This window comes from Scyliorhinus canicula, chromosome 29 (assembly GCF_902713615.1).
Source record: "Scyliorhinus canicula chromosome 29, sScyCan1.1, whole genome shotgun sequence".
NCBI classification, from domain to species: Eukaryota; Metazoa; Chordata; class Chondrichthyes; order Carcharhiniformes; family Scyliorhinidae; genus Scyliorhinus; species Scyliorhinus canicula.
The window spans coordinates 8,197,736-8,222,474 of NC_052174.1; the positions used below are offsets into that span (position 1 = coordinate 8,197,736).

The 24,739-nt window shown below is 49.5% G+C and overlaps 1 protein-coding gene across 1 annotated transcript in view; it reads left to right on the top strand.

Moving 5' to 3' along the window:
• Positions 1-24,739, top strand: part of LOC119958295 (GRB10-interacting GYF protein 2-like) — a 120,155-nt gene that overhangs the window by 77,287 nt on the left and 18,129 nt on the right. The window contains 12 exon segments of the mRNA XM_038786729.1: positions 2,241-2,281; positions 3,591-3,764; positions 4,788-5,008; positions 7,332-7,467; positions 12,363-12,560; positions 15,034-15,191; positions 16,285-16,447; positions 17,008-17,174; positions 19,031-19,135; positions 19,791-19,888; positions 22,387-22,494; positions 24,237-24,337. Coding sequence (XP_038642657.1) covers positions 2,241-2,281; positions 3,591-3,764; positions 4,788-5,008; positions 7,332-7,467; positions 12,363-12,560; positions 15,034-15,191; positions 16,285-16,447; positions 17,008-17,174; positions 19,031-19,135; positions 19,791-19,888; positions 22,387-22,494; positions 24,237-24,337 — 1,670 coding nt within the window.

A 24,739-nucleotide genomic window follows, 5' to 3' on the forward strand; every position in this document is an offset into this window, starting at 1 on the left:
CACCAATTTAAATCTGTTTAAATTGCAGCAGGGCAGCGCGGTAGCATGGTGGTTAGCATACATGCTTCACAGCTCCAGGGTCCCAGGTTCGATTCCCGGCTGGGTCACTGTCTGTGTGGAGTCTGCACATCCTCCCCCTGTGTGCGTGGGTTTCCTCCGGGTGCTCCGGTTTCCTCCCACAGTCCAAAGATGTGCGGGTTAGGTGGATTGGCCATGCTAAATTGCCCGTAGTGTAAGGTTAATGGGGGGGTTGTTGGGTTACGGGTATAGGGTGGATGCGTGGGTTTGAGTAGGGTGATCATGGCTCGGCACAACATTGAGGGCCGAAGGGCCTGTTCTGTGCTGTACTGTTCTAAAGTTGCCAGTTACCTGGGAACTTGTGGAGCTGTAGTCCAGTTCAAGTTGGATTTAGATTGCCCTTGAACGCGAGTTGGATACGCGCGAGTTTGGCGAAGGTGGTATTTCTGTTCTTCCCTGTATGACGTGATCAATCTAGGGAGCGTGGGATGAAAGAACAGTTATGTCGCTGTGCCGGACTCTTTCTTGGGATAATGGATTGCGACTAACACAACGTGCAAAGCCGTTCCCTGCGTAGATTCTCTGTGACCGTTGTGGGTGGGTTCTCTCTTTGCTCTTGGCTGAGTTTGTGAAAGTGAAGCATGTTTGAACCATCGTGGTTAGCTCCTTGGTTTCTGCTCAGTGTGTGTGCATACGCGCACGTCGGGCCGGGGCAGGGTTAGGCTGAGATGCCCACCATGGTGCTGAGGTTGATTGTCTGAGGTGGCAAGTGAAGAATGTACAAGCTGGGAGAAACTTGATTGCTGTGCATGAAATACACCGGGAATTGGTCACTGCCTTAGTTAGAGCAGGAAACTAAGAGAAGGAAGAATATTTAATAAAGCATTCTACGGTTCACTAGATTTTAAAATAATGTTTGCTGACGTACTGTTAGGAACATCGGAACTGGGAGCAGAAATAGACAATTCAGCCCTTCGAGCCTGCTCCGCCGTTCAATCATAAGAAATAGGAGCAGAATTAGGCCATTCAGGCCATTGAGTCTGCTCTGCCATTCAATCATGGCTGATATGTTTCTCATCCCCATTCTCCTGCCTTCTCCCCATAACCCCTGATCCCCTTATTAATCAAGAACCTATCTATCTCTGCCTTAAAGACACTCAGTGATTTGGCCTCCACAGCCTTCTGCGGAAAAAAGTTCCACAGATTCACCACCCTCTGGCTGAAGAAATTCCTCCTCATCTCTGTTTTAAAGGATCGTCCCTTTAGTCTGAGACATGCCCTCGGGTTCTAGTTTTTCCTACAAGTTGAAACATCCTCTCCACGTCCACTCTATCTTGGCCTTTCAGTACCTGTAAGTTTCAATAAGGTCCCCCCCTCATCCTTCTAAACTCCAACGAGTACAGACCCAGAGTCCTCAACCGCTCCTCGTACGACAAGCTCTTCATTCTGGGGATCATTCTTGTGAACCTCCTCTGGACCCTCTCCAAGGCCCCAGCACATCCTTCCTTAGATACGGAGCCCAAAACTGCTCACAATACTCCAAATGAAGTCTGACCAGAGCCTTATACAGCCTCAGAAGTACATCCCTGTTCTTCTAGCCCACTCGACATGAATGCTAACATTGCATTTGCCTTCTTAACTGTCGACTGAACCTGCACGTTGACCGTAAGAGAATCTTGAACTAGGACTCCTAAGCTGCTTGTGCTTCTGATTTCCGAAGCCTTTTCTATTTAGAAAGTAGTCCGAGCCTCTATTCTTCATACCAAAGTACATAACCTCACCCCCCCCTCTCCCTCAATTGTATTCCATCTGCCACTTCTTTGCCCACTCTGCTAGCCTGTCCAAGTCCTTCTGCAGCCTCCCTGCTTCCTCAATACTACCTGTCCCTCTACTTATCTTTGTGTGGGACTAAGTGGATAGATAGATCTCTCCTCGCAGATATCGTGGGTGCAGTAGATTCTGGGCTGGTCCCAATGGGCCAGGTATGTGCTGTGGCTCTCTCTATAATTGACTCTGACTCATTAAGCTGTGAAATATTGTCTTGTCACCTGCCCATTTTGAGAGATCCGGAATACACTTGGTTGCTCCATAATTTCTCTTTGTATGACCAGCTGGGAGTAGACTTAACTGCAAGCAGCAAGATTGTTCTTCAGATTTATTTCCCCTCGGTGCACCTTTGCTTTGGCTTGTTTTCCAACTCTCGATCTTTTTGTTCACCACAGGGGCGACCGAAGATTTGAGAAGCCAGGACGTAGAGATGGAGGTATGATTTAAACCATCAGGCAAAGTTATTAAAATGTAATTCTCTTGGCCCCATAGCGATTAAAACAAAATGGTGGTGTACTAGTGGTGTACCGCAAGAATCTGTTTTGGGGCCACTGCTGTTTGTCATATTTATAAATGACCTGGAAGAGGGTGTAGAAGGATGGGTTAGTAAATGTGCAGATGACACGAAGGTCGGTGGAGCTGTGGATAGTGCTGAAGGATGTAGGTTACAGAGGGACATAGATAAGCTGCAGAGCTGGGCTGAGAGGTGGCAGATGGAGTTTAATGCGGAAAAGTGTGAGGTGGTTCACTTTGGAAGGAGTAACAGGAATGCAGAGTACTGGGATAATGGCAAGATTCTTGGTAGTGTAGATGAACAGAGAGATCTCAGCATCCAGGTACATAAATCCTTGAAAGTTGCCACCCAGGTTAATAGGGCTGTTAAGAAGGCATACGGTGTGATAGCCTTTATCAGTAGGGGGATTGAGTTTCGGAGCCACGAGGTCATGCTGCAGCTGTACAAAACTCTGGTGCAGCCGCACCTGGAGTACTGCGTGCAGTTCTGGTCACCACATTATAGGAAGGATGTGGAAGCTTTGGAAAGGGTTCAGAGGAGATTTACTAGGATGTTGCCTGGTATGGAGGGACGGTCTTACAAGGAAAGGCTCAGGGACTTGAGGTTGTTTTCGTTAGAGAGGAGAAGGCTGAGAGGTGACTTAATAGAGACATATAAGATAGTCAGAAGGTTAGATAGGATGGACAGTGAGAGTCTTTTTCCTTGGATGGTGATGACCAACACGAGGGGACATAGCTTTAAATTGAGGGGTGGTAGATATAGGACAGATGTCAGAGGCAGTTTCTTTACTCAGAGAGTAGTAGGGGTGTGGAACGCCCTGCCTGCAAAAGTAGTAGACTCGCCAAATTTAAGGGCATTTAAGTGGTCACTGGATAGACATATGGATGAAAATGGAATAGTGTAGGTCAGATAGGCTTCAGATGGTTTCACAGGTCGGCGCAACATCGAGGGCCGAAGGGCCCGTACTGCGCTGTAATGTTCTATGTTCTAAAATAATTAGGAGTTAATGGGAAAGTTTACTTGTCCATCAGTCACTGGGGAACCTGGTTTTCAGAAGTAATTTTAGTGTCTTCTGTAGATGATGTCCACATAATGTCAGTCGTAAGTTAAAATTAAAATGCGGGCTCTTCCAACAGTTCAAATTCTGACTTTATCACTTTTCTTCCCCCTCCCAACATCTCCTCTTCCGCCTCCTCCCCCCCCTTCCTTTTCTGCTCCTCCTTCCTTTAAGTACGGGTAGGGTTTGAGGAAGTCCCTCCCACGTCACGCAAGCAGGACTTTGCACGCTCCGACAGCGAGAACTGGCGAGCCATCAGAGAAGAACAAAACGGCGAAGAGGAGGACGGAGGCTGGAGGACAGCTGGAGTGCGGAGAGAGGGCGACCGGTGGAGGCCCCCGAGTCCAGGTAACGCCCATTCCCGACTTCTGCCAGGCTTTCCCGTTGACTTCCCACGGCGCCTCATGTAGCAATAGCGCAGAAATTGCAGCAAGAATCACCGGGGGGGGGGAATGGACAGAGGATAGTGAAGTTATCAGAGGTTCAGGGTAAGGGAAGAGTAAAAACATCTGCCCATTAACCTCCCTAAAGGCAGTCTGGAGGATGCGCATGATGCTGCTGACGGGGAAAAATAGGCACACGGCTGAAATTGTGAAGGAGTTGTTGCTAAAACGGACTTCAAAATAATTGAGGGAATAGAGGCGTGATATGTAACTCAGAGTTTTAGTAAGAATCATTTGGGTTTTTATTGATGGGAGGATGCGAGTGTTTTTGGCAAGGCTGACGTTTATTGCCCATCCCTAATTGCCCCTTGAGAAGGTGGTGGACGACTGCGGTCCTCATCGTGTAGGATCGCCCAGAGTGCTGTCAGGAAGAAAGTGCCATGAGTTTGACCCAGCCACAGTGAATGGCGATTATGGTTCCTAGTCGGGATCGTGCGTGATTTGGGAGGGGTGCTGGCAGGTGGTGGTGTTCCCACGCAGATGCTGCCCATGTCGTTCTACGTGGTAGAGACTGCAAGTTTGGAAGGCACTATCAATGGAAAGTTGACTTGATGAGGGAAGTCCCCTCCCTTCATTTTGATCAAGTCCGAAGGTTAAACCAGCTTGGGCAATCCCAATCCAGTACAGTCATTTAATGTTGCTTCCAAGTTACTGCACGGCTGGTGTGGGAAGATATTTTGCTGGCACAGTAGGATATTCTGATTGAGGTGCGGGCGTAAAATAAGCTTTTAAATCTTTATATAACCTGAGCTGTACCTTCCCCGGGATTTGCTCTACATCTAATTCCGCTGTGCCTGCAGTGGGAGTGCCAGAAAGCGACGCTGGGTGTCTTTTTAAAAAAAAATCTCTTTCTACAAGCTTGTCATGGTCCCTGACGGTTGTTTTCCTCTGGTTTACACCCCGCCCTTCCCCCAAACCATTATTGCAGATGGCCCTCGCTCCGCAGGCTGGAGGGACCACCCCGATCAGCGGCGGCGGAGGTTTGACTTTGATTTCCGGGAGCGAGACGACGAGCGTACGTACAGGCGGGGCAGGACGGGCAGCGGAAGCTACGAGGACGAGAAGGACAATTTACCCGAATGGTGCCTGGAAGACGCAGAAGAGGAAATGGGGACGTTTGATTCATCGGGAGCTTTCATGTCATTAAAGGTGCCGAACGTTTGGTCCCTCGAGCCGGGTGGGCAGAGGTTTGCGGGTGTGGTTCTGGGTATGTGTTGTAGAAATTTTGTTTCCCGCAACCCAACACGGTACTTGACGTGACTCTTAAACCAGCTTCTCCCCCCTCTCCCGTCTCCTTTTCTGGAGGTGTTGACTCCTGCTGGAGTGTGGACATGCAGCTGTTACTCGTGCGTTTGCCTGTGTTGATCCTGAATAAAGAGAGTTGACTGGTAATTCAAGGACAGGTTTTGTAGTTGAGCCAAGTCTTTCCCTCGACAGGGCCTCTTTGCCTGTGCAAACACGAGGCCTGGTTAACTTGAGGGTCTTTAACCTCCCCTACTCCTGCAGCCCAGGATTAATTGTATCTTGTTAATTGCATCTCGGGGCAGCATGGTGGCGCAGTGGTGCCTCACAGCGCCGAGGACGTGGGTTTGATCCCGGCCCTGGGTCACTGTCCATGTGGAGTTTGCACATTCTCCCCGTGTTTGTGTGGGTTTCGCCCCCACAACCCAAAGATCTGCAGGGTAGGTGGATTGGCTACGCTAAATTGCCCCTTAATTATGAAAAAGTGAATTGGGTACTCTTAAGTTTTAAAAGAAAGTTAATAGCATCTCCACTCCTGGAGCTGAAACCTGAGAGGCCACAGGGCAAAAAAATGTTTAATTTGAAAGATTGGTTGCGGTTGTATTCCACTGTGTTGAGGCGATGCAGCTGTGAGGTAAATGAGGAGTTTCTGGTGGTATAAGGATTCGATGGGGTAAATGGGGAGAAACAGGGCGGCACGGTAGCATTGTGGATAGCACTGTGGCTTCACAGCTTCAGGGTCCCGGGTTCGATTCCGGCTTGGGTCACTGTCTGTGCGGGGTCTGCACATTCTCCCTGTGTGTGCGTGGGTTTCCTTTGGGTGCTCCGGTTTCCTCCCACAAGTCCAAAGATGTGCAGGTTAGGGTGGATTGGCCGTGATAAATTGCCCGTAGTGTCCTAAAAAGGTTAAGTGGGGGTTACGGGGATCGGGTAGATACGTGGGCTTGAGTAGGGTGCTCTTTGTAATGGCCAGTGCAGACTCGATGGGCCGAATGGCCTCCTTCTGCACTGTAGATTCTATGGTTCTTGGTGATAGGTGATGTGTACCAGCCTCCCCGGACAGGCGCCGGAATGTGGCGACTAGGGGCTTTTCACAGTAACTTCATTGAAGCCTACTCCTGACAATAAGCCATTTTCATTTCATTTCGTTTTTTCATGTAGGCAGAGCCAGAGGGTTGCTTTTTAAAATTTCTTCATGGGGTGTGGGCATCGCTGGCTGGTCCAGCATTTATTGCCTGTCCTTAATTGCCCATGAGAAAGTGGTGATGAGCTGCTGCAGTTGCATGTGGTGTAAGCACACCCACCATGCTGTTAGGGAAGATTTAGCGACAATGATGGAACAATGTAGTTCCAAGTCAGGATGCTGAGCGACGTGGCGGGGAACTTGCAGTTGTTGGTGTTCCCCATGCATCTGCTGCCCCCTTCCCTTCTTGCTGGTAGAGGTGTCTGTATTTGGAAGGTGCTGTCAAAGGAGCCTTGGCGAGTTGCTGCATCTTGTAGATAGTACACACGGCTGCCACTGTGGTGGAAGGGGGAAGCAATTAAGCGGGGCTACTTTGTCCTGGATGATGTTGAGATTCTTGTGTTGTCGTCGCACTCATTCAGGCAAGTGGAGAGTGTTCCATGACACTCTTGACTTCATAGAATAGAATTTACACTGCAGAAGGAGGCCATTCGGGCCATCAAGTTTGTGCCCACCCTTGGAAAGAGCACCCCAGTAACCCCACCTAACCACCTTTTTGGACAATAAGGGCAATTTATCACGGCCAGTCCACCTAACCTGCACGTCTTTGGACTGTGGAAGGAAACTTGAGCGCCCGGAGGAAACCCACATAGACAAGGGGAGAACGTGCATGAGCCTTGTAGATGGTGGACAGGCTTTGGGGAGTCAGGAGGTGAGTTACTCTCCGCAGGATTCCCAGCCTCTGACCTGCTCTTGAGCCACACTATTTATATGGCTGGGTCCAGTTCAGTTTCCGGTCAATGGTAAAACCCCCCCCCCCCCCCGGGAGATGTTGATAGTGGGGGATTCAGCAATGGATGGGGAGATGGATAGACTCTCTTTTGTTGAAGATTGGAGTGCAAACGCCACAGGCCCATTGGGCCTAATGACCTGTTTCTGTGCTGTAAATTCTACTCCATGTCAACGTTGCAGCTTTCTGCTAACCATCCATTCCGTGTCCTGCGCTGTGCTTTTCCTGACTGATTCTTAATTTGCTGTGTTAAACAGAAATGTTCCAAGGAACCCATACCCGAAGAACAGGAGCTGGAATTCAGAGGGGTGGATGATTTGGACGAGCGACCAGAAAATGAATATGATATGGAATTTTACAAGGAGTCTGATAGGACGGAAAATGAGGATGCAGGTAACAAGTCTAATGCATATATAATCCTTACATCAGGCACCTAGTGACGGCGTTGAGCGCCAACATGTTACAGTCCACGTTCACCAGATTCTGCTGCACCTGACGATTTCTCACAGCAATGTATTTAACAGCAGTTTCCCACCCTCCTCCTCCTCCCCCTGCCCCAGCCCCGACCCCTCGCACTGTGAAACCAGCTGTGGACAGGTGACTGCAGAAGGCGGGAGAGGGGCAAGTCAGCGGCAGCAGTGGAGGTGGCTGGACATCAAGGCCTCCTGGGCAAGAGTTTGCACCTGTGCTATCCAGGTGGATGGGGGGAGACTTCCGCAGTGATCGAGTGAACATTAGTTAGCAGCACGATGCCCAGCAATACGTGGCCAATCTGTTTGTAATGCAGACAGAATGAATGGATTTGTGCAAGCCATTGGAGTTATGAAGTGTGCTGAGGGCACCTAGTGGCCATATAAGGAATTGTTTCCCATGGCGCTGAACAGTTTAGAGTTATAGAATCCTATAAGCAAAGAAAAGGCCCTTTGGCCCATCGCGTCTGTGCTGGTCAAAACAATCACCTAACCATTCTAATCCCATTTTCCAGCCCTTTGGCCCATATCCGTGTCTGCCCTGGGGTCGCAAGCGCACATCTAAATATTTCTGAAATGGTCTGAGGGTTTCTGCCTCCACCCACCTTTCAGGCAGCGAGTTCCAGACTCCCACCACCCTCTGAGGGAAAAGTTTTACCCTCACATCCCCTCTAAACCTCCTGCCCCTCACCTTAAATCTCTGCCCCCCTGGTCGTTGATCCCTCCACCAAGGGGAAAAGTTTCTTCCTGTCTACTCGACCTGTGTCCCTCATAATTTTATACATCTCAATCACCCCCCCCCCCCCCCCCCTCAGCCTCCTCTGCTCCAGGGAAAACAACCCCAGTCTATCCAATCTCTCTTCATTGCTAAACCTCTCCAGTCCAGGCAACATCCTGGTAAATCTCCTCTGCTCCCTTTCCAGTGGCTATCACATCCCTCCTATAATGTGGATTCCAGAACTGCTCTGAGCTGTGGCCTAACCAACGTTTTATACAGTGCCAGTATAACCTCCCTGCTCTTAAACTCTAATCCTCAGCTAATATAAAGGCTTGTAAACCATATGTCTTAAAAAAAAAGAGAAAAAAAAATTTTTATTCAAATTTTTGCATAATATCAACAACAAACAGATTTTTTTTAACAAAGAACAGAAAGAACAGCCCCCCCCCCCCCCCCCCCCCCCCCGCCCCGCCCCGCCCCGCCCCTGGTGCATACACAGCGGAAGAGATAAACCAACACCCATCAGTCCCCCAAAACATCTGCCCGTCCCTTCAATAGACAGGACAGAACCCCCCCCCTCCCGCGTATACACAGAAGAGGAAAGAATTAATGCCCGACATTGGCACAGAACAACTATGCCCGTCCCTTTAGTACAAAACAACAAAACATTCCCCTCCCTCCCTGGTTGCTGCTGCTGCTGGCCTGTTTCTATCGTTCTGCCAGGAAGTCCAGGAATGGCTGCCACCTCCTGAAAACCCCCTGCACTGATCCCCTTAGGGCAAATTTCACCTTCTCTAGCTTGAGAAACCCCGCCATGTCGTTGACCCAGGCCTCCACGCTTGGGGGCCTCGCGTCCTTCCACTGAAGAAGAAGAACCATATGTCTTTTTAACCACTGTGTCCACTGCTACCTTAAGGGACCGGTGTACATGCACATCAAGGTCCCTCTGATCCTCGGTGCTTCCCAGGGTCCTGCCGTTTATCATGCATTCTATTGAATTGTTTGTCCTGCCCAAGTGCATCACCTCACACCTTTTTTCTTTTTATCAAAACATTTTTTATTCAATTAAGGGGCAATTTAGCATGGCCAATCCAACTACCCTGCACATCTTTTGGGTTGTGGGGGCGAAACCCACGCAAACACGGGGAGAATGTGCAAACTCTACACGGACAGTGACCCAGAGCCGGGATCGAACCTGGGACCTCGGTGCCGTGAGGCAGAAGGGCTCACTCACTGTGCCACCGTGCTGCCCTGTCACCTCACACTTATCCAGATTGAATTCCATTTGCCACTGGCCAGCCCATCTGACCAGCCCGACTATATCCTCCTGTCATCGCAGGCTCCCCTCCTCACTATTTACCACCCCACCAATTTTCATACTATCTGCAAACTTACTGATCAGCCCTTCTATATCCATATCTAAATCATTTATATAAACCACAAACAGCAAGGATGAACCTGCCCTTGCTGTGATTTCTGTCAATTTTACACCTCAGCCTCTCCCCTCCACCCACAACCTCTCCGGCCTTCAGTGTACTGTAAAAATGCAATCCGACTGGGAGGGAAATTGGTCGACCGCTTGGCCCACACCTTCTCTGAATGACCACGTGTAGGAGCTCCTGGCAGGCTAACTGTGGAGGGAGTAACAACTGAGCTCTCTTAACCGCCAGTGCCCACACGTGTATAAAGATGCATGGCATTAAGGGTAAAGTAGTAGCATGGATAGAGGATTGGTTAATTAATAGAAAGCAAAGAGTTGGGATAAATGGGTGTTTCTCTAGTTGGCAATCAGTAGCTAGTGGTGTCCCTCAGGGATCCGTGTTGGGCCCACAATTGTTCACAATTTACATAGATGATTTGGAGTTGGGGACCAAGGGCAATGTGTCCAAGTTTGCAGATGACACTAAGATGAGTGGTAAAGGGAAAAGTGCAGAGGATACTGGAAGTCTGCAGAGGGATTTGGATAGGTTAAGTGAATGGGCTAGGGTCTGGCAGATGGAATACAATGTTGACAAATGTGAGGTTATCCATTTTGGTAGGAATAACAGCAAACGGGATTATTATTTAAACGATAAAATATTAAAGCATGCCGCTGTTCAGAGAGACTTGGGTGTGCTAGTGCATGAGTCACAGAAGGTTGGTTTACAAGTGCAACAGGTGATTAAGAAGGCAAATGGAATTTTGTCCTTCATTGTTAGAGGGATGGAGTTTAAGACTAGGGAGGTTATGTTGCAATTGTATAAGGTGTTAGTGCGGCCACACCTGGAGTATTGTGTTCAGTTTTGGTCTCCTTACTTGAGAAAGGACGTACTGGCGCTGGAGGGTGTGCAGAGGAGATTCACTAGGTTAATCCCAGAGCTGAAGGGGTTGGATTATGAGGAGAGGTTGAGTAGACTGGGACTGTACTCGTTGGAATTTAGAAGGATGAGGGAGGATCTTATAGAAACATTTAAAATTATGAAGGGAATAGATAGGATAGATGCGGGCAGGTTGTTTCCACTGGCGGGTGAAAGCAGAACTAGGGGACGTAGCCTCAAAATAAGGGGAAGTAGATTTAGGACTGAGTTTAGGAGGAACTTCTTCACCAAAAGGGTTGTGAATCTATGGAATTCCTTGCCCAGTGAAGCAGTTGAGGTTCCTTCATTACATGTTTTTAAGGTAAAGATAGATAGTTTTTTGAAGAATAAAGGGATTAAGGGTTATGGTGTTCGGGCCGGAAAGTGGAGCTGAGTCCACAAAAGATCAGCCATGATCTCATTGAATGGCGGAGCAGGCTCGAGGGGCCAGATGGCCTACTCCTCCTAGTTCTTATGTTCTTATGTTCCAACAGCGGTCATTCAGTTGTGATGTGAAGCCCTATTCTTAGCTGGGAGATGGTAAGACCAGTTACAGCATCCTTATTAGTATCTCCCATTAATTCCTGCATGAAGTGGGCTAATGATTAGGATTACAATCCCGGATCATGCCCGATCAGTTGCTAGGATACCGGACAGAAACCCCAATAATTTAATTTGTAGGATACTTCACTCCTGGAGGGATTCTAGGCACAAATAGGGAATAAGTATGTTAAAACAAACTCAGTATTACTAACTTAAGAAAATAGCTTACAGATACCAGTTAAACAATGCGTAACAATGACAATGAAACACTAACTCCTAACTGTTCTCTTTTATCTCCACTCAAGCAAACCCTATCTCTGGTCAAAATCCACTTTTAAATACAGTTAGCAAACACAGGGTTACCTGCTGTATGCTTGAATAGAGCTCTTTTTAAAAGACTGATTGGAGAGAGAGAGAGAGAGAGATCCTTCAGGAAATCAGTTTGCTGATTCTTATCTGCCTCAGACTACTGTTTAACCTGCCAGTCTTTTCAGAAACTGCTGTTCTGTTCCCAAGAAACATCTAAACTGTTTTGAGAAACGTTCACGCCCCAATCTTTAACTGAACTCAACAAGGGGCTGGTTTAGCACACTGGGCTAAATCGCTGTCTTTTAAAGCAGACCAAGCAGGCCAGCAGCACGGTTCAATTCCCGTACCAGCCTCCCCGGACAGGCTCCGGAATGTGGCGACTAGGGGCTTTTCACAGTAACTTCATTGAAGCCTACTCGTGACAATAAGCGATTTTCATTTCATTTCATTTCATTTCACTTCAATGAAACTCAACACTTGACTGCTTCAGCCCTGGCTCCTCCCATCAACTCCATCATCTTACTAAAGCTTAACACAATACCTCTAACGATCTACGCCCCCAGGGAGCGTCCTTTTATATAAGCAAAATTCCATTAGACCAATTTCAGGTATACAATTTACATGGTTGGAATTAATGATGATTTTATCTTATACGGTGCTTTACTTGCCCCTTTGGAGCCAAAGTGCTTGTCTTTTAAACCAGGACTGAAAAAAAAAATACTGCAGCAGTCAGATACACAGTAACCATTTAACCCTTACTGCACCAGATACATATCACACAATATGTCTGAAATTCCTGCATTTATCACATCAGGAGCTGCCCATGGCAGTGATTTTGTTTTGTCACGTACGGTGCACTTGTAATTAACCCGTAAGCCTGCCACTCCTGACTAACCAGTTTCTCTGCAACAGACCGAACCGATCTGCCAGCTGACGTGTACAATGGCAAGATCTCTCCATCGTGTTCGTCATCCTCTCCCTCGGAATCTCAGGCCCAGGAGGTGTTTCTCGCGGTGCCTGAAGAATGTGAGCCCATTGTGCACAGGGCAGAGCCTGACGTGGTGGATTCTGCATTGGACGCCCAGGGACAGAACAAACTTGCTGCCGATGGTACGGAAACCTAATGATTACAAATTGGTATCCGAGTCAGCGTAAAGCCAATATACGCAACTTTTAGACTTTGTATAATCGATGTGGAAGTGCACAGTCGTGGACCAGTATTCAACCTGCGTACATTAAATAAAAACGCGGGAGGCACGGTGGCGCAGTGGGTTAGCACTGCTGCCTCACGGCGCCGAGGACCCGGTTCGATCCCGGCTGTGGGTCACTGTCCTTGTGGAGTTTGCACATTCTCCCCATTTCTGTGTGGGTCTCACCCCCACAACCCAAAGATGTGCAGAGTAGGTGGGTTGGCCACGCTAAATTGCCCCCTAATTGGGTATTTGTTAAATTTACTTTAAAAATAAACAGAGAAAAATAAGAAGGGGGATGTTAATGTTGGTCTTGAGGACTGAAGAAGCACCATTAGTGATAATAGACAGCAAAATTAGGGCAGCACGGTAGCATGGTGGTTAGCATAAATGCTTCACAGCTCCAGGGTCCCAGGTTCGATTCCCGGCTGGGTCACTGTCTGTGCGGAGTCTGCACGTCCTCCCCGTGTGTGCGTGGGTTTCCTCCGGGTGCTCCGGTTTCCTCCCACAGTCCAAAGATGTGCGGGTTAGGTGGATTGGCTATGCTAAATTGCCCGTAGTGTCCTAAAAAAAAGTAAGGTTAAGGGGGGGTTGTTGGGTTACGGGTATAGGGTGGATACGTGGGTTTGAGTAGGGTGATCATTGCTCGGCACAACATTGAGGGCCGAAGGGCCTGTTCTGTGCTGTACTGTTCTATGTTCTAAAATGTGTTAATCGAACAAAGGTCAGAAGAAAAACAAGGCCCCATGGGGGAGGGGTGAGGCGATGAACTCAAAAGGGGGTCACGGTGGAGGGGAAAGTTCACAGTTTAAAGTTGTTGAACTCGAACCCGATGTTGAGAGTCGGGAAGGCTATAACGTGCCTAATCGGAAGAAGGGGTGTTTGTCCTTCCAGTTTGCCTTGGGCACCACTGGAGCAGTGCAACAGGCGAAGGATGGGCACGAGAACCAGATGCTGAGTTGAAATGCCGAGCGACGGGAAGGGCCTGCTTGCGGGCGGAGTGAAGGTGTTCCGCAAAGCGGGCACCCAGTCTGCATTTAGTCTCCCCAACGTGGAGGAGACGGCATTTGGGAGCAGCAAATACAGTGGACCAAATTATAGTGCACTTGAAACGCTGCTGAAGCTGAAAGGAGAGTTTGGGCCCTTGGATAGTGAGGAGGTTGAGGGGTGCATTTTCAGCATCTATGTTTCTTTCCTAAGGTTTTAATGATGTATAGTATTTTTCATTTTTGCTGTTAACAACTGGTTCTGGTAGATTCCACAATTTGGTGCAAGAATTGACATCCGGTTAAAGGGGAAGGAGCTCGCAGGGTTAATAACCATTCACAATTCAGCCACCTATATGCAGCAGTGTACAACGGACAGGCCATGTGCAACCCTGTTTCCTTTCAAACGTGTGCACGCGTGCGGTGCTCAGCAATATTAAAGGGATCGCTTACCAAGGGCCACATGTCAATTCTTCCTCCTGACTGTCCCTGATGTGCCCCCTGGGCGGACGCCCGTTGCATGTCTCAATGGAAATGTGCAACAGCTTTTCAACCCTCGCAACAGACCAAATATTTCCCTGATTCCCAGGGAGTGCCAGGGGGTGGGGGTTGTGTGACTGAGCCTCCGCCCTTGTTGGTGGTCATCCGACTGGTGATTTCCACCCCCTTCCCCCACCCTCCTATACTGTATGTCCCAAAGCACTACAAATCCAATGAAAAGCTTTTGAAAAGTAATAAGAAATGCCAGTAACATATCACAGCAGCAGTGAAATGACCCAGTTAATCCTTTTGGCAGTGTTTTGTGAGAGTAATGTTGGGCAGGGGATGAGAAGAACCCCCAACTCCCCTTCGAAAATAGAGTGCTATGATGTTTCACAGAGGGGCACGTCCTGACTTCCGGCAGTGCAGCACTCCCTCAGTACTGCAGTGCAGCGTCCGCCTAACCTCTGCAGGCACAGAAATGAAGGAACCTGGGTTTATGTAGCCTCCTGGCTGTTATCCTTGAGATGAAAAGGCCCCGGGAAATTGTCAGTGAAAGTGAAACATAGTGGTCGAAAGCTAGAAAAGACTGTTGGGCATTGTGAGTGTGGGCCAGTTTGTGATGACTGGTTCCAACACAGAGTCTGTGCTTTCCCTTTTGGATGCTGTCTCATTCCAACACTTTAACTGACCTCAATTCAGTCATTCAAAGATGGAACTGTAGAGTCTGGGAAAGCGGAGGAGTGGGGGGGGGAATCGGGGCACGCTGTTTTCTCTGACGCTGCTCCAGTGTCCGTGTTCCTGGGTGCTGCCTGCCTGCCTCTCCCCATTTAAAAGGCTGAGTCTCGGAAGTGTGCCTTCGAACGACCTGTACATTGTGCCTCCTGATCACCCGCCTCTCTTTTCTTTTTTGAACTTGCTCCGCAGATGTTGGGAATGTGGGCCAGCCTGCTCAGCTAAGTCCAGCGACGGTGTCCACCTTATCGTCCTCCTCGCCTTCCTCCTCCCCTCCTTATCCCGGTAACGTTGCTGAATTTGCACCAGTGGACAATGACGATGATGAAGGAATGAAACGCTTTGAACAGGTAGGGAACGTGTGGATATTTCTTTTCGCTGTCCGATTGTCCTTTCCCGGCAGAAATCGGGGGGCGGGATTCTCCGTAGCCCTGATATTGGGTTCGGCAATCGGGCGGGGTGCGGACTCCGACGCCGGATCCTGGGGCAGGCACCGGTTTGACCCCGGTTTGCGATGTTCCGCCCACTCCAAACCGGCGTCATCTGGACGGGTGCCGTGCACACAGTTGCAAGGCGGTTGGCACCTCAGTGTCCAGCGCTGTGCCACACGTCCGTGATCTTTGCCACTGGCCGGGGGGGGGGGGGGGGGGGGGGGGGGGGGGGGGGGGGGGGGAGGTTAGGGTTTGAGCACGGGCCGGCGCCATCATTTCCTCCACCACCGGAGCAGGCCGTCAGCCCTGCGCGGCCCGGGACTCGGCCATTCTCCTCCCGTTTTCTGTGTGATCCGCGGGTGGTTCCCGCAGCGCACCGGTGCTAGACCCTGCCCGGTGACGGGATCGCACCGATTTTCCTGTCATGAAATCCCCACGGATCCTCTGTTGTTGCCGGCACTTAACTGCTGAAACGGAGAATCCGGCCGCGGAAATCTGGAAATTTGACTAAAATGCAGATTGCCCTCTCCCGCCCACCCCAGCGGACATTTTCTTGGCAGCAAATGCATCCCAAATATGAACCCTCAAGAATGTAACTTGTGATAAAGGAAAGACTCCAATTTATACAGGGCCTTTAACAAGCACTAGACAGCCCAATGCGCTTTACAGCCAATGGGGAGTTTTTGAACTTAGTCATGGTTTTCATCTAGGAAACACAGCCACCAAATTGCTGCAAGATCCTCCAAACAACAATGCGATGCGTTTGCTATCCATTTTATTTTCTAGAAGCTTATTAAACTTCTCCAGTGCGGGTCATAACTCGATGACCTTTTTCTTGGGCGGGTAGGCGCCCGTGTCCGAGGGCACCGCCCCATTTCCCTCGCTCCTTGGCAGTTGGGCCCTGATTTTAAACGGAAAACGTGGCCCTCGTACGGCCGTGCCCGCGTTCCAGCGGCCCCCGTGACGTGACTTGCCGCGTTCCTTTCCCCACCCTGTGGTTTCTGTGCGGCAGGAGGCGGAGAAGATGGTGGCGTCGCTGCACGACAACTCGCTGGACGACGAGCGGTTTGTGGAGATGATGCAGGATCAGAGGAGCCGAGCTGCTGCTGCCTTACCCCTCTCGCACGAGGCAGCCATGAAATGGTTCTACAAGGATCCGCAGGGAGAGATCCAAGGTAAGCTGAGCGGACGTGTGGTTGACGGCGAAGCATTTCCCTGCTGCGAGTGGTTTTGAGTCATTTGATTTAGCACTATACTGCACAGACCACAGTGTCAGCTGCCCAAATCCCGGCCTGTCCTGAATGTACCCACCCTGTCCCGAGTGTACCCACCTCACCCAGGACAGCCGTGGTCTCCCCATATTTGACAAACCTTCTGGAACGAGGTAGGAAGAGAAAGTTCGGCATGGTCGCACTTAACAAAAAATAATGCCTGGGAAATCATGTGTAATGACAGCTGGTGAGCGGAGTTGGCCGTTTACCTCAAGGATATGGGGGGGGGGGGGGGCATGAGAAATTTTCAAGACTTGGATGGGCAGGTATATGTATTGGAGAACTTGCAACTGGACCAGTAAATGGAATTTAGGTACAGGGAAATGGTGGTCCAGCCGAACGGCAGAGCAGGCTCGAGGGGGGTTTGGGGCAGGGGTGGCTTTCATTGCCTGTTGACATTTTTATGGAACCAGTTAAGCAGTCGGAGAAGCAGAGAACAACCTCATGTTGATTTTTTCTCTCAGGTCCGTTCACAACGCAGGAAATGGCCGACTGGTTCCAAGCTGGATATTTCCCCATGTCCCTACTGGTCAAGCGAGGCTGCGATGAGGGCTTCCAACCCCTGGGAGATGTGATTAAAATGTGGGGAAGAGTGCCTTTCGCTCCTGGACCCTCTCCACCACCTTTGCTGGTAAGTAAGCATTAACCTTGAGGTTTAGATGCTCCTTGGGTGTGTGCGGGTGTGTGTGTGTGTGTGTGTGTGTGTGTGTGTGTGTGTGTGTGTGTGTGTGTGCAGGGGGTGGGGGGCAATGTACGGGTGCAGTGAGCTTATTCACATGTCTGCAGTTCATCCCTTTTTGTACTTTACTTTTGATGCGTCCTGCATGTCTCGTGCACACACTCTAGGTTTTGCATGCATGCCGTCACACATGTTCTAGAAAGGTTGCCGTGCTGCCCAGCTAAAGGGAGAGGAGAGCTTCCTTCGCTGCCTTAAATTGAGTCAAGTCTTCCATGTGCCCTTTCTGACCCGTTTGCTGCCCGTTGTCATGCCCACGTGCCTCTCGCGGTGGGTGCAGTCCTGGTGCCGGCCACAGGTCACCTTGCTGACATTCTTAGATCGAGCTCCCAAACCCCTGAATGCTGTGGTGATGAACAGCCAGCTTGCGGACTGGGGATCGGGAGAGGTGCGATGGTAGTCGACCAGCAGCCCCTAACCACTTCCCAGGTGACACTGCAGTCTCCTCGGGAAGCAGCTGGCATCAAGAGAAGCGACGAGCGCAGGCTTGAACTCGCAATCTCTGACCCTGTAGCGTTCTGCACCCTGATGCAAGATCCGGTGCAGACACGATGGGCCAAATGGCCTCCCCCCTGCGCCGTTACAGTTCTGCAAACACTGTGCCAGCTACGAATGAAGCTTCCTTTAAATACGGAAACAGGCCTCCAGAATGCGGTGGTTTCTAGTTTGACTGGCACCAGCGCTGCATACGCAGATGTTGTCATTTCCCCCTCTGTTTAAAGAGATTGTTTGTTTCCCCCTGGGTAGGAGCAAAGGAAGCGAGTCGACAGCGGGTCTGCAATCTGCAGTGCCACTGGAGCAGGAGATGGGGATTCTGTGGGGGTGGGGGGGGATGGCCACGAATTTGATTGGGGCTAATTCTGGGGCGGGTGGTGGGCGAGGAATCACCCTCGTCAGCACGTTTTATCGACCTGATTTAAGGGAAGATGTAATGCCGGCTCCTCTGCTTTTCCTTTCTCATTTTAATAACAATTGTACTGTTAATTTGTGGAGCCATTCCTTGGCTCAGATTGGGGCTCTAGTTTGGACACAATTTACGCTTCAATGCTGAAGTTACGGCCAAACGTGTACAGCGGGCGTCAGGTTTCAGAACCACTTGTTCTCGAGCCTTATTGACAAAGGCTGGATTGGAACGTAGATGTTTCAAAAATCAGTTGGTAATATGGCCAGCTGAATGTTAGTGAGTAAATTGACCGTCTTAATCCGTGCCATTTTTTCTTTTGAGCTTCTGCCCCTTTTCTCCCACCCTCGTTCTTTTGAATCGGGCATTCCACCCTCCGCTCAAGCTGCTGGCTGCCCTGTGCGGAAAAGAATTCCATTTACGTAGCACTTTTCATAGACTCCGGGCGCCTCAAAATGCTTTACAGCCAATGACGTGTTTTGTTTTTAAGTGTAGTCCCGATTGTACGGTGGTGCTTTTGAGCTGGGTGCGAGTTTGTAATGCGATGTCCTCTCATTTTATTCCTCCTTCATCGTTCCCCCCCCCACCCTCTCCTTGGCGAGTGTGTGGCAAATGGTAACCACCTCCCAGGGAGAAATGGGGCAACCCTCCATCCAGACCAGTGCTGCGGTAATGCAGTCATATAGCCTGCGCTATCATCGTCATCATTTTAACCACCCTCGCATTGCATCCACTCTTGAGTAGGTGATTGTTTTCTAGGTTGCCACTTGACCGTTGCATTCTTTGCATTAGGAGTTAAGTTGAGAATAAATTTTTTTTTTGGGGTTCCTTATCCTCCCTTTCTTAACAGCTTGTCCCTTATTCTGTAAACCACCAACCAAGCAACCAAGAGAACGGACAAGTGGAATTGTGGTCTCCTCACAGCCCTGCTGAAAATGCTACTTTGTGTCAGCAGGTAGGAGGCGCACGTTGGCTGTGAAAAATTAGACGTCAGTTATGTGACAGGCTGTGTTAACCTGAGACTCGAAACTAAAAGCGCAGATGCATCCTCGTTTTTTTTTCCTTTTCTTTCCCGAAGAGCACGATGCGCAAATCGCACCAGTTCCCTTCAATTGCTCCCGCGAGGGCCTGGCGACTGGGTGAGGCGTGTGCCTCTGGTGGGCCATGCCTGGACAGCACCCTAGCTTGGAGCCACCCGACTCCAATCCATCGCACTCTCTCCCCCCACCATTAGACCTCACAAAGTGAGCTTACATGATGACTCCCGCCCATCACCACTCCCAATTGGCCAGTAAGTGGGCGTTTCGCCAATTAGTTTCAAATCAAATCTGTTATTTTTAATTTAAAAAAAAAAGAAAAGTTTCAGCGTTTAATATTGTCTGGCCTTTTTTTTTTTCCATATTATTTTTTCTCCCTATCTGCATTTCACAGGTGTCTCACAAGACTAACCAGTACAAATATTTGCCTGTGGTTTTTAAAAAAAAACCTAAATGTAAAGGTGATCAAGCAGTCTATTTGCAGAATTGGGTTTACAGAAAGCACATGTTGATTCCAATGGCGGAGAAATCGGATTTTATTTTTTTCAAATGGAGTTTGTTTGCTCTTGGTAGGGCGATATGGACCAGGGGAGACTGAAAAAGCAGCGGGAGTTGGCAGCTGCCCTGTACCATCAGCTACAGTACCAGCAATTTGTACAGCTCATAAACAGGTAAGCAGCTATCCTGGGCACGACAGGCTGTCAGGCACTCCCAGACCGGCATAATAGCTTTTATTAGAACATACAGTGCAGAAGGAGGCCATTCGGCCCATCAAGTCTGCACCGACCCACTTAAGCCCTCACTTCCACCCTATTCCTGTAACCCAGTAACCCCATCTAACCTTTTTGGTCACTGAGGGCAATTTATCGTGGGAGGAAACTGGAGCAGCCGAGGAAACCCACGCAGACACTGGGAGAATGTGCAGACTCTGCACAGACAGTGACCCAGCGGAGGATCGAACCTGGGACCCTGGCGCTGTGAAGCCACAGTGCTATCCACTTGTATTACCCATTCACTCTTCCCCCTCTCTCACCGCCCAACCCCAGCGTTGTGCATCAAGCCATGTCAACCGTTTGCATTAAAATATTACGTCAACCTAAGAATGGCCAATTGAGGCCGGTACTCTGCTGTGAGTTCTGAGCTGTGCATACAGTACAGAGTGATTATTTGTTGACCCCTGGTCCATACGGAGCTTAACCTGGCATGGGCCACCATTTCAAATGCTGCGCTTGTTCTGCCCGTTTTGCGGCCCACCAGGTGACGCCCCGTTTCTCCCCACTGTCGTTGAATCGTGCTGGCTTCTCCGCAGTCTTCAATCCAACCTGAATCTTTTGTGCTGGTCAGGATGATGAATGGTGTTCGTACTGGGGGGAGGAACTCCTTTATTCCACGCCGGGCTGCCATTACCAACTCAGATTAACGGACATTATGGGCTTAAACAGAGCAAACCGGTCCGCCTTACCCGTTGCGAAGCACTCTCCCTTCTGCTCTAGCACAGTTCCTTGGTTTTCCCCAATCTAGTCATTCTGGTGGTCGACGAGGTTACTTCATGTGTACGAAACGGGCAGGCAGTGGTGTTGGGGTGCTGGGCAGGCCTGCCGTCACCAGAGTCTAGATTCATTCTGGCCCGTATGTTGGTGGTAATCTCAGCAGTTTGGCCTGGTTCTCAACCCCAGGTTCCTCTGTTGATTTGCAACAATTGTGCACCCCGCAGCATAACACTCCTCCTGTGAACGTTCTTCCGAAGTTAGTGATTGATCCGCCAGCACGTGCAAAGAAAAGAGGTGGGTGCGTGGGTTTCCTCCCACAGTCCAAAGATGTGCGGGTTAGGTGGATTGGCCATGCTAAATTGCCCGTAGTGTCCTAAAAAGTAAGGTTAAGGGTGGGGGGGGGGTTGTTGGGTTACGGTATAGGGTGGATACGTGGGTATGAGTAGGGTGATCATGGCTCGGCACAACATCGAGGGCTGAAGGGCCTGTTCTGTGCTGTACTGTTCTATGTTCTAGTAGTTCAGGTGTAGAGCTATGGTCAGAAGGTGCTGCGTATGCGAAGCATTTTCTGATTTGGCTGTTAGATTTTCAGCTGCCTTTGCTAGATCAGGTAGATGCATGGAAACATACAGAGAAAATAGAAGCAGGAGGAGGCCATTCGGCCCTTCGAGCCTGCTCTGCCATTCATTCGGATCATGGCTGATCATCAAGTTCAATACCCTGATCCTGCCTTCCCCCCCATATCCCTGATCCCTTTAGCCCCAAGAGCTCTATCTAATTCCTTCCTGAAATCACAGAACGTTTTGGCCTCAACTACTTTCTGCGGTAGCGAATTCCACAGATTCACCCCTCTCTGGGTGAAGAAATTTCTCCTCACCTCAGTCCTAAAAGGTTTACCCCTTATCCTCGAACTATGACCCCTAGTTCTGGACTCCCCCACCATCGGGAACATTCTTTCTGAATCTACCCTGTCTAATCCTCATAGAAGTTTGTAAGTTTCTGTGAGATCTCGCTCTTCTAAACTCCAATCAATATAATCCTAACCGACTTAGTCTCTCCTCATATGGCAGCCCAGGAATCAGCCGGGTAAACATTTGCTGCACTCCCTCAACAGCAAGAACATCCGTCCTCTGATAAGGACACCAACACGGCACGCAATACGATTGGTTATTTGTCTCCTTGCCTAAGGGGGGGAATCTGGCTGAATAATCGGCCGTAGTCGTTCAACGCCACTCCCCTTGAATATATTAAAGAGAAAAGGCAGCTCAAATCTTCTGCTCCCAGTGCTCAGCACTTGGTGTGAAGAATAATTTGTGCTGAGAGAATTTATTTTGAGAGTCGGAGAGAAGCAGTGATTTGGACCTGGGGACCACGGGTGTGATATAAGACGTTCTTGTTAACGGTAGTAAATCCCCCTTTGTCAGAAGAACATTCCATCACTTTCAGTTTGCGAAACTTCCCTGCCTTCCAACGGAGACTCCCGATTTAGTGCTGTGGCGTTACTCCGCACCTCGCTGTTGACGCTTGACCGTGCCATGACGGTTTGTGCCCCACGGGTGGTAAGGAGGTCCGGGGAGGCAGGGCAGCCACCCCCGTTCACGGGTGTGCAAAGATGGAGACTTTGAGGAGCCAAGGAAGGCAAAGTTGTAACGTTTCCCCCGTCCTTTTTTTTTTTGTAGCCGGCAGCAGCTTGTGCAGTGTGCACTGCAGCAGAAAGCAAACATGACACCCCAACAACAGCAGCAACTCGTGTTGTTCCTGCAGCAGATCCAGGCCCTCAAATCAAGGTATTGACGTTTACCCCCTTCTATGTACTGATAACTACAGCGACTGTTCTCTTCACATTTCAACAAGAGCAGGATTAAATGAAAGGTAGAATACGTTTGCTGCACCATTGCAGGGATCCGCATGTCAACCGATAACCTCTAAACTGCTGCTTGTGTGCGTAATCCGTCATTGCAAAATTGGCAGATTTGGAAGAGACTGGAAGTTCCTGTCCCAGTTTTGACCTAAGGATTCCTTCCCTTTCTCCCCCTGTCAGTGGACTGTCGTGAACAGTTTGCTGAACGAGGGCAGTGACTGACAGACAGCAACTGGTACCACAGTTCCGCCTGATCATCATCCGAGCGAGAACTTGCTGGGGTGGGAGGAGGAGGCGGCTACGGTAAGAATTGAGGCATGAAGCTGTTAGGTGCTTTGTGGCCACTTGGGATTTCTAATTAGGATTGTATCCCCTGGAATTCAAAGATTAAGGGGCGATTTTATCAAAGTTTAAGTTGAGGGGAGCTGAAGGTAGATGGTGAGGAAATATTTCCAGTGGTTGGGGAGTCGAGGACCAGGGTCCGTCGCCGTAAACATTTAAACCCGTCCTTTCAGGAGTGAAATTTGCCCCGCATAAGTTTGGAACTCTGTTGTGCAAAAACGCAGTTGATGCTAGTTGTGTTCACTTTGCTTCTGAGGCTGCTGAGTTTTTGTTGATCAAAGGTATTGAGGGGCAATCGGGTAAAAATGAGTGTGTGGAGTTTGGACACGGATTGACCACGAGGGGCCCAGTGGCCTATTCCCTCTCCCTTGTTAATTGCGCGAGGGAAGAGGAAGGGAAATGAGTGGGAGGCTAGTCACTGGGCTACTGGTGCTTCTGTTGGCGTCTGGACACAGATTTGTACCAGTGTCACCTGCCCACACCGTTGGTGCCATCGTGTTCAGATTGCATTTCTGCCGGCACTGCTGGAGACGGCGCCTCCTGGCATTCTTTTTATTTTTTCATGGGATATGGGCGTCGCTGGGCAAAGCCAGCACTTGTTATCCATCCCTAATTGCCCCAGCTTGGAGTGGCTTGCTAGGACTTTTCCGAGGGACAGTTAAGAGGCTGTGGGTCTGGAGTCGCAGGTCGGGTAAGGACGGCCGATTTCCTTCCCTCACGGAGACCTCGGTGCACCAGATGGGTTTTTATGGCAATCAATGATGGGTGTCATGGTCACCATTACTGGGACGAGCCACTGGGCCGTGGCTGCCCGGTTACCATGTTGCCACTGCTTTAGCCAGGGCCTGTGAGTCCACTGTCTCTTTATTTCATGCATGTGAACTGTCCTTGTGGGTGGGTGGGGGGGGGGGGGGGGGGGGGGGGGGAGAGCTGTCATATTTACATACAGTATAATCTTCAGATTTCTCATGGTCCATTTTCAAGGCTCTCCCAAGCTCAGGGAATTAAAGAGGGGTCGATTTTAATTTTAAAGTGGGAATGCCCCCAAGCGTGGCTTGGATGTGATATTGTTCCGACCTCCCGGCACTTCTCCCCTACAGAGGTGGAGTCACTTTGGCGATAGTCCACAAGAAATCCAACAAAATGGGAGCTACTTGAATGGGTTATTTTATACTGCGAAGAGGAATAGGTGGTGGAAGAATTGTTCGCTCCATTTGATCACAAGGGGAGAAACTTGCTTTGTTGTGGCTCTGCTGTTACACTTGTTGATTCCTGAAGGAAATCTCGGGAAGCGCTGAAGATCTCCCCTCGTTTTTGTCCCCCCAGGTGTGCAGAGCAAAATCTGATCCCTGCCATCAACCGATCTATGTCAGTGCCCGAAACGGGGTCTCTCTGGGACCTCCCGACGTCGGCTTCACAGCTCTCAGGTGAGGAATGAATCCGACGCCGAAGCTCCACAACTTGCATTGTGGTGGACTTTATAGTTGAATAGATGCCAGTCGGCTATTGCGTGTACCAATATTGCGTCAGTGTGTTTGTAGTGAATTCCATCACAGAGCGTTCTGCTTCCCAATGTTTTGGGCCAGGGTTTAGAGAACCCCAAAGTGTATCATGGAGTTCACCTGATCCAGAGCTTTTACCAGATTGTGGTATAGGGTGCACACGGCCCACTCTACAGGTGTGGTACAGCAGAAATGGAAAAGTATTTTTTAAAGCAAAACAATGTTTATTCTATGAACTCAAGTTAACCTTTTTAAAACATACAGTGAACATCTTAGCAACCATCAATTCAAATACAACTCCCAAAGAATACAACACTAAGTAATTCT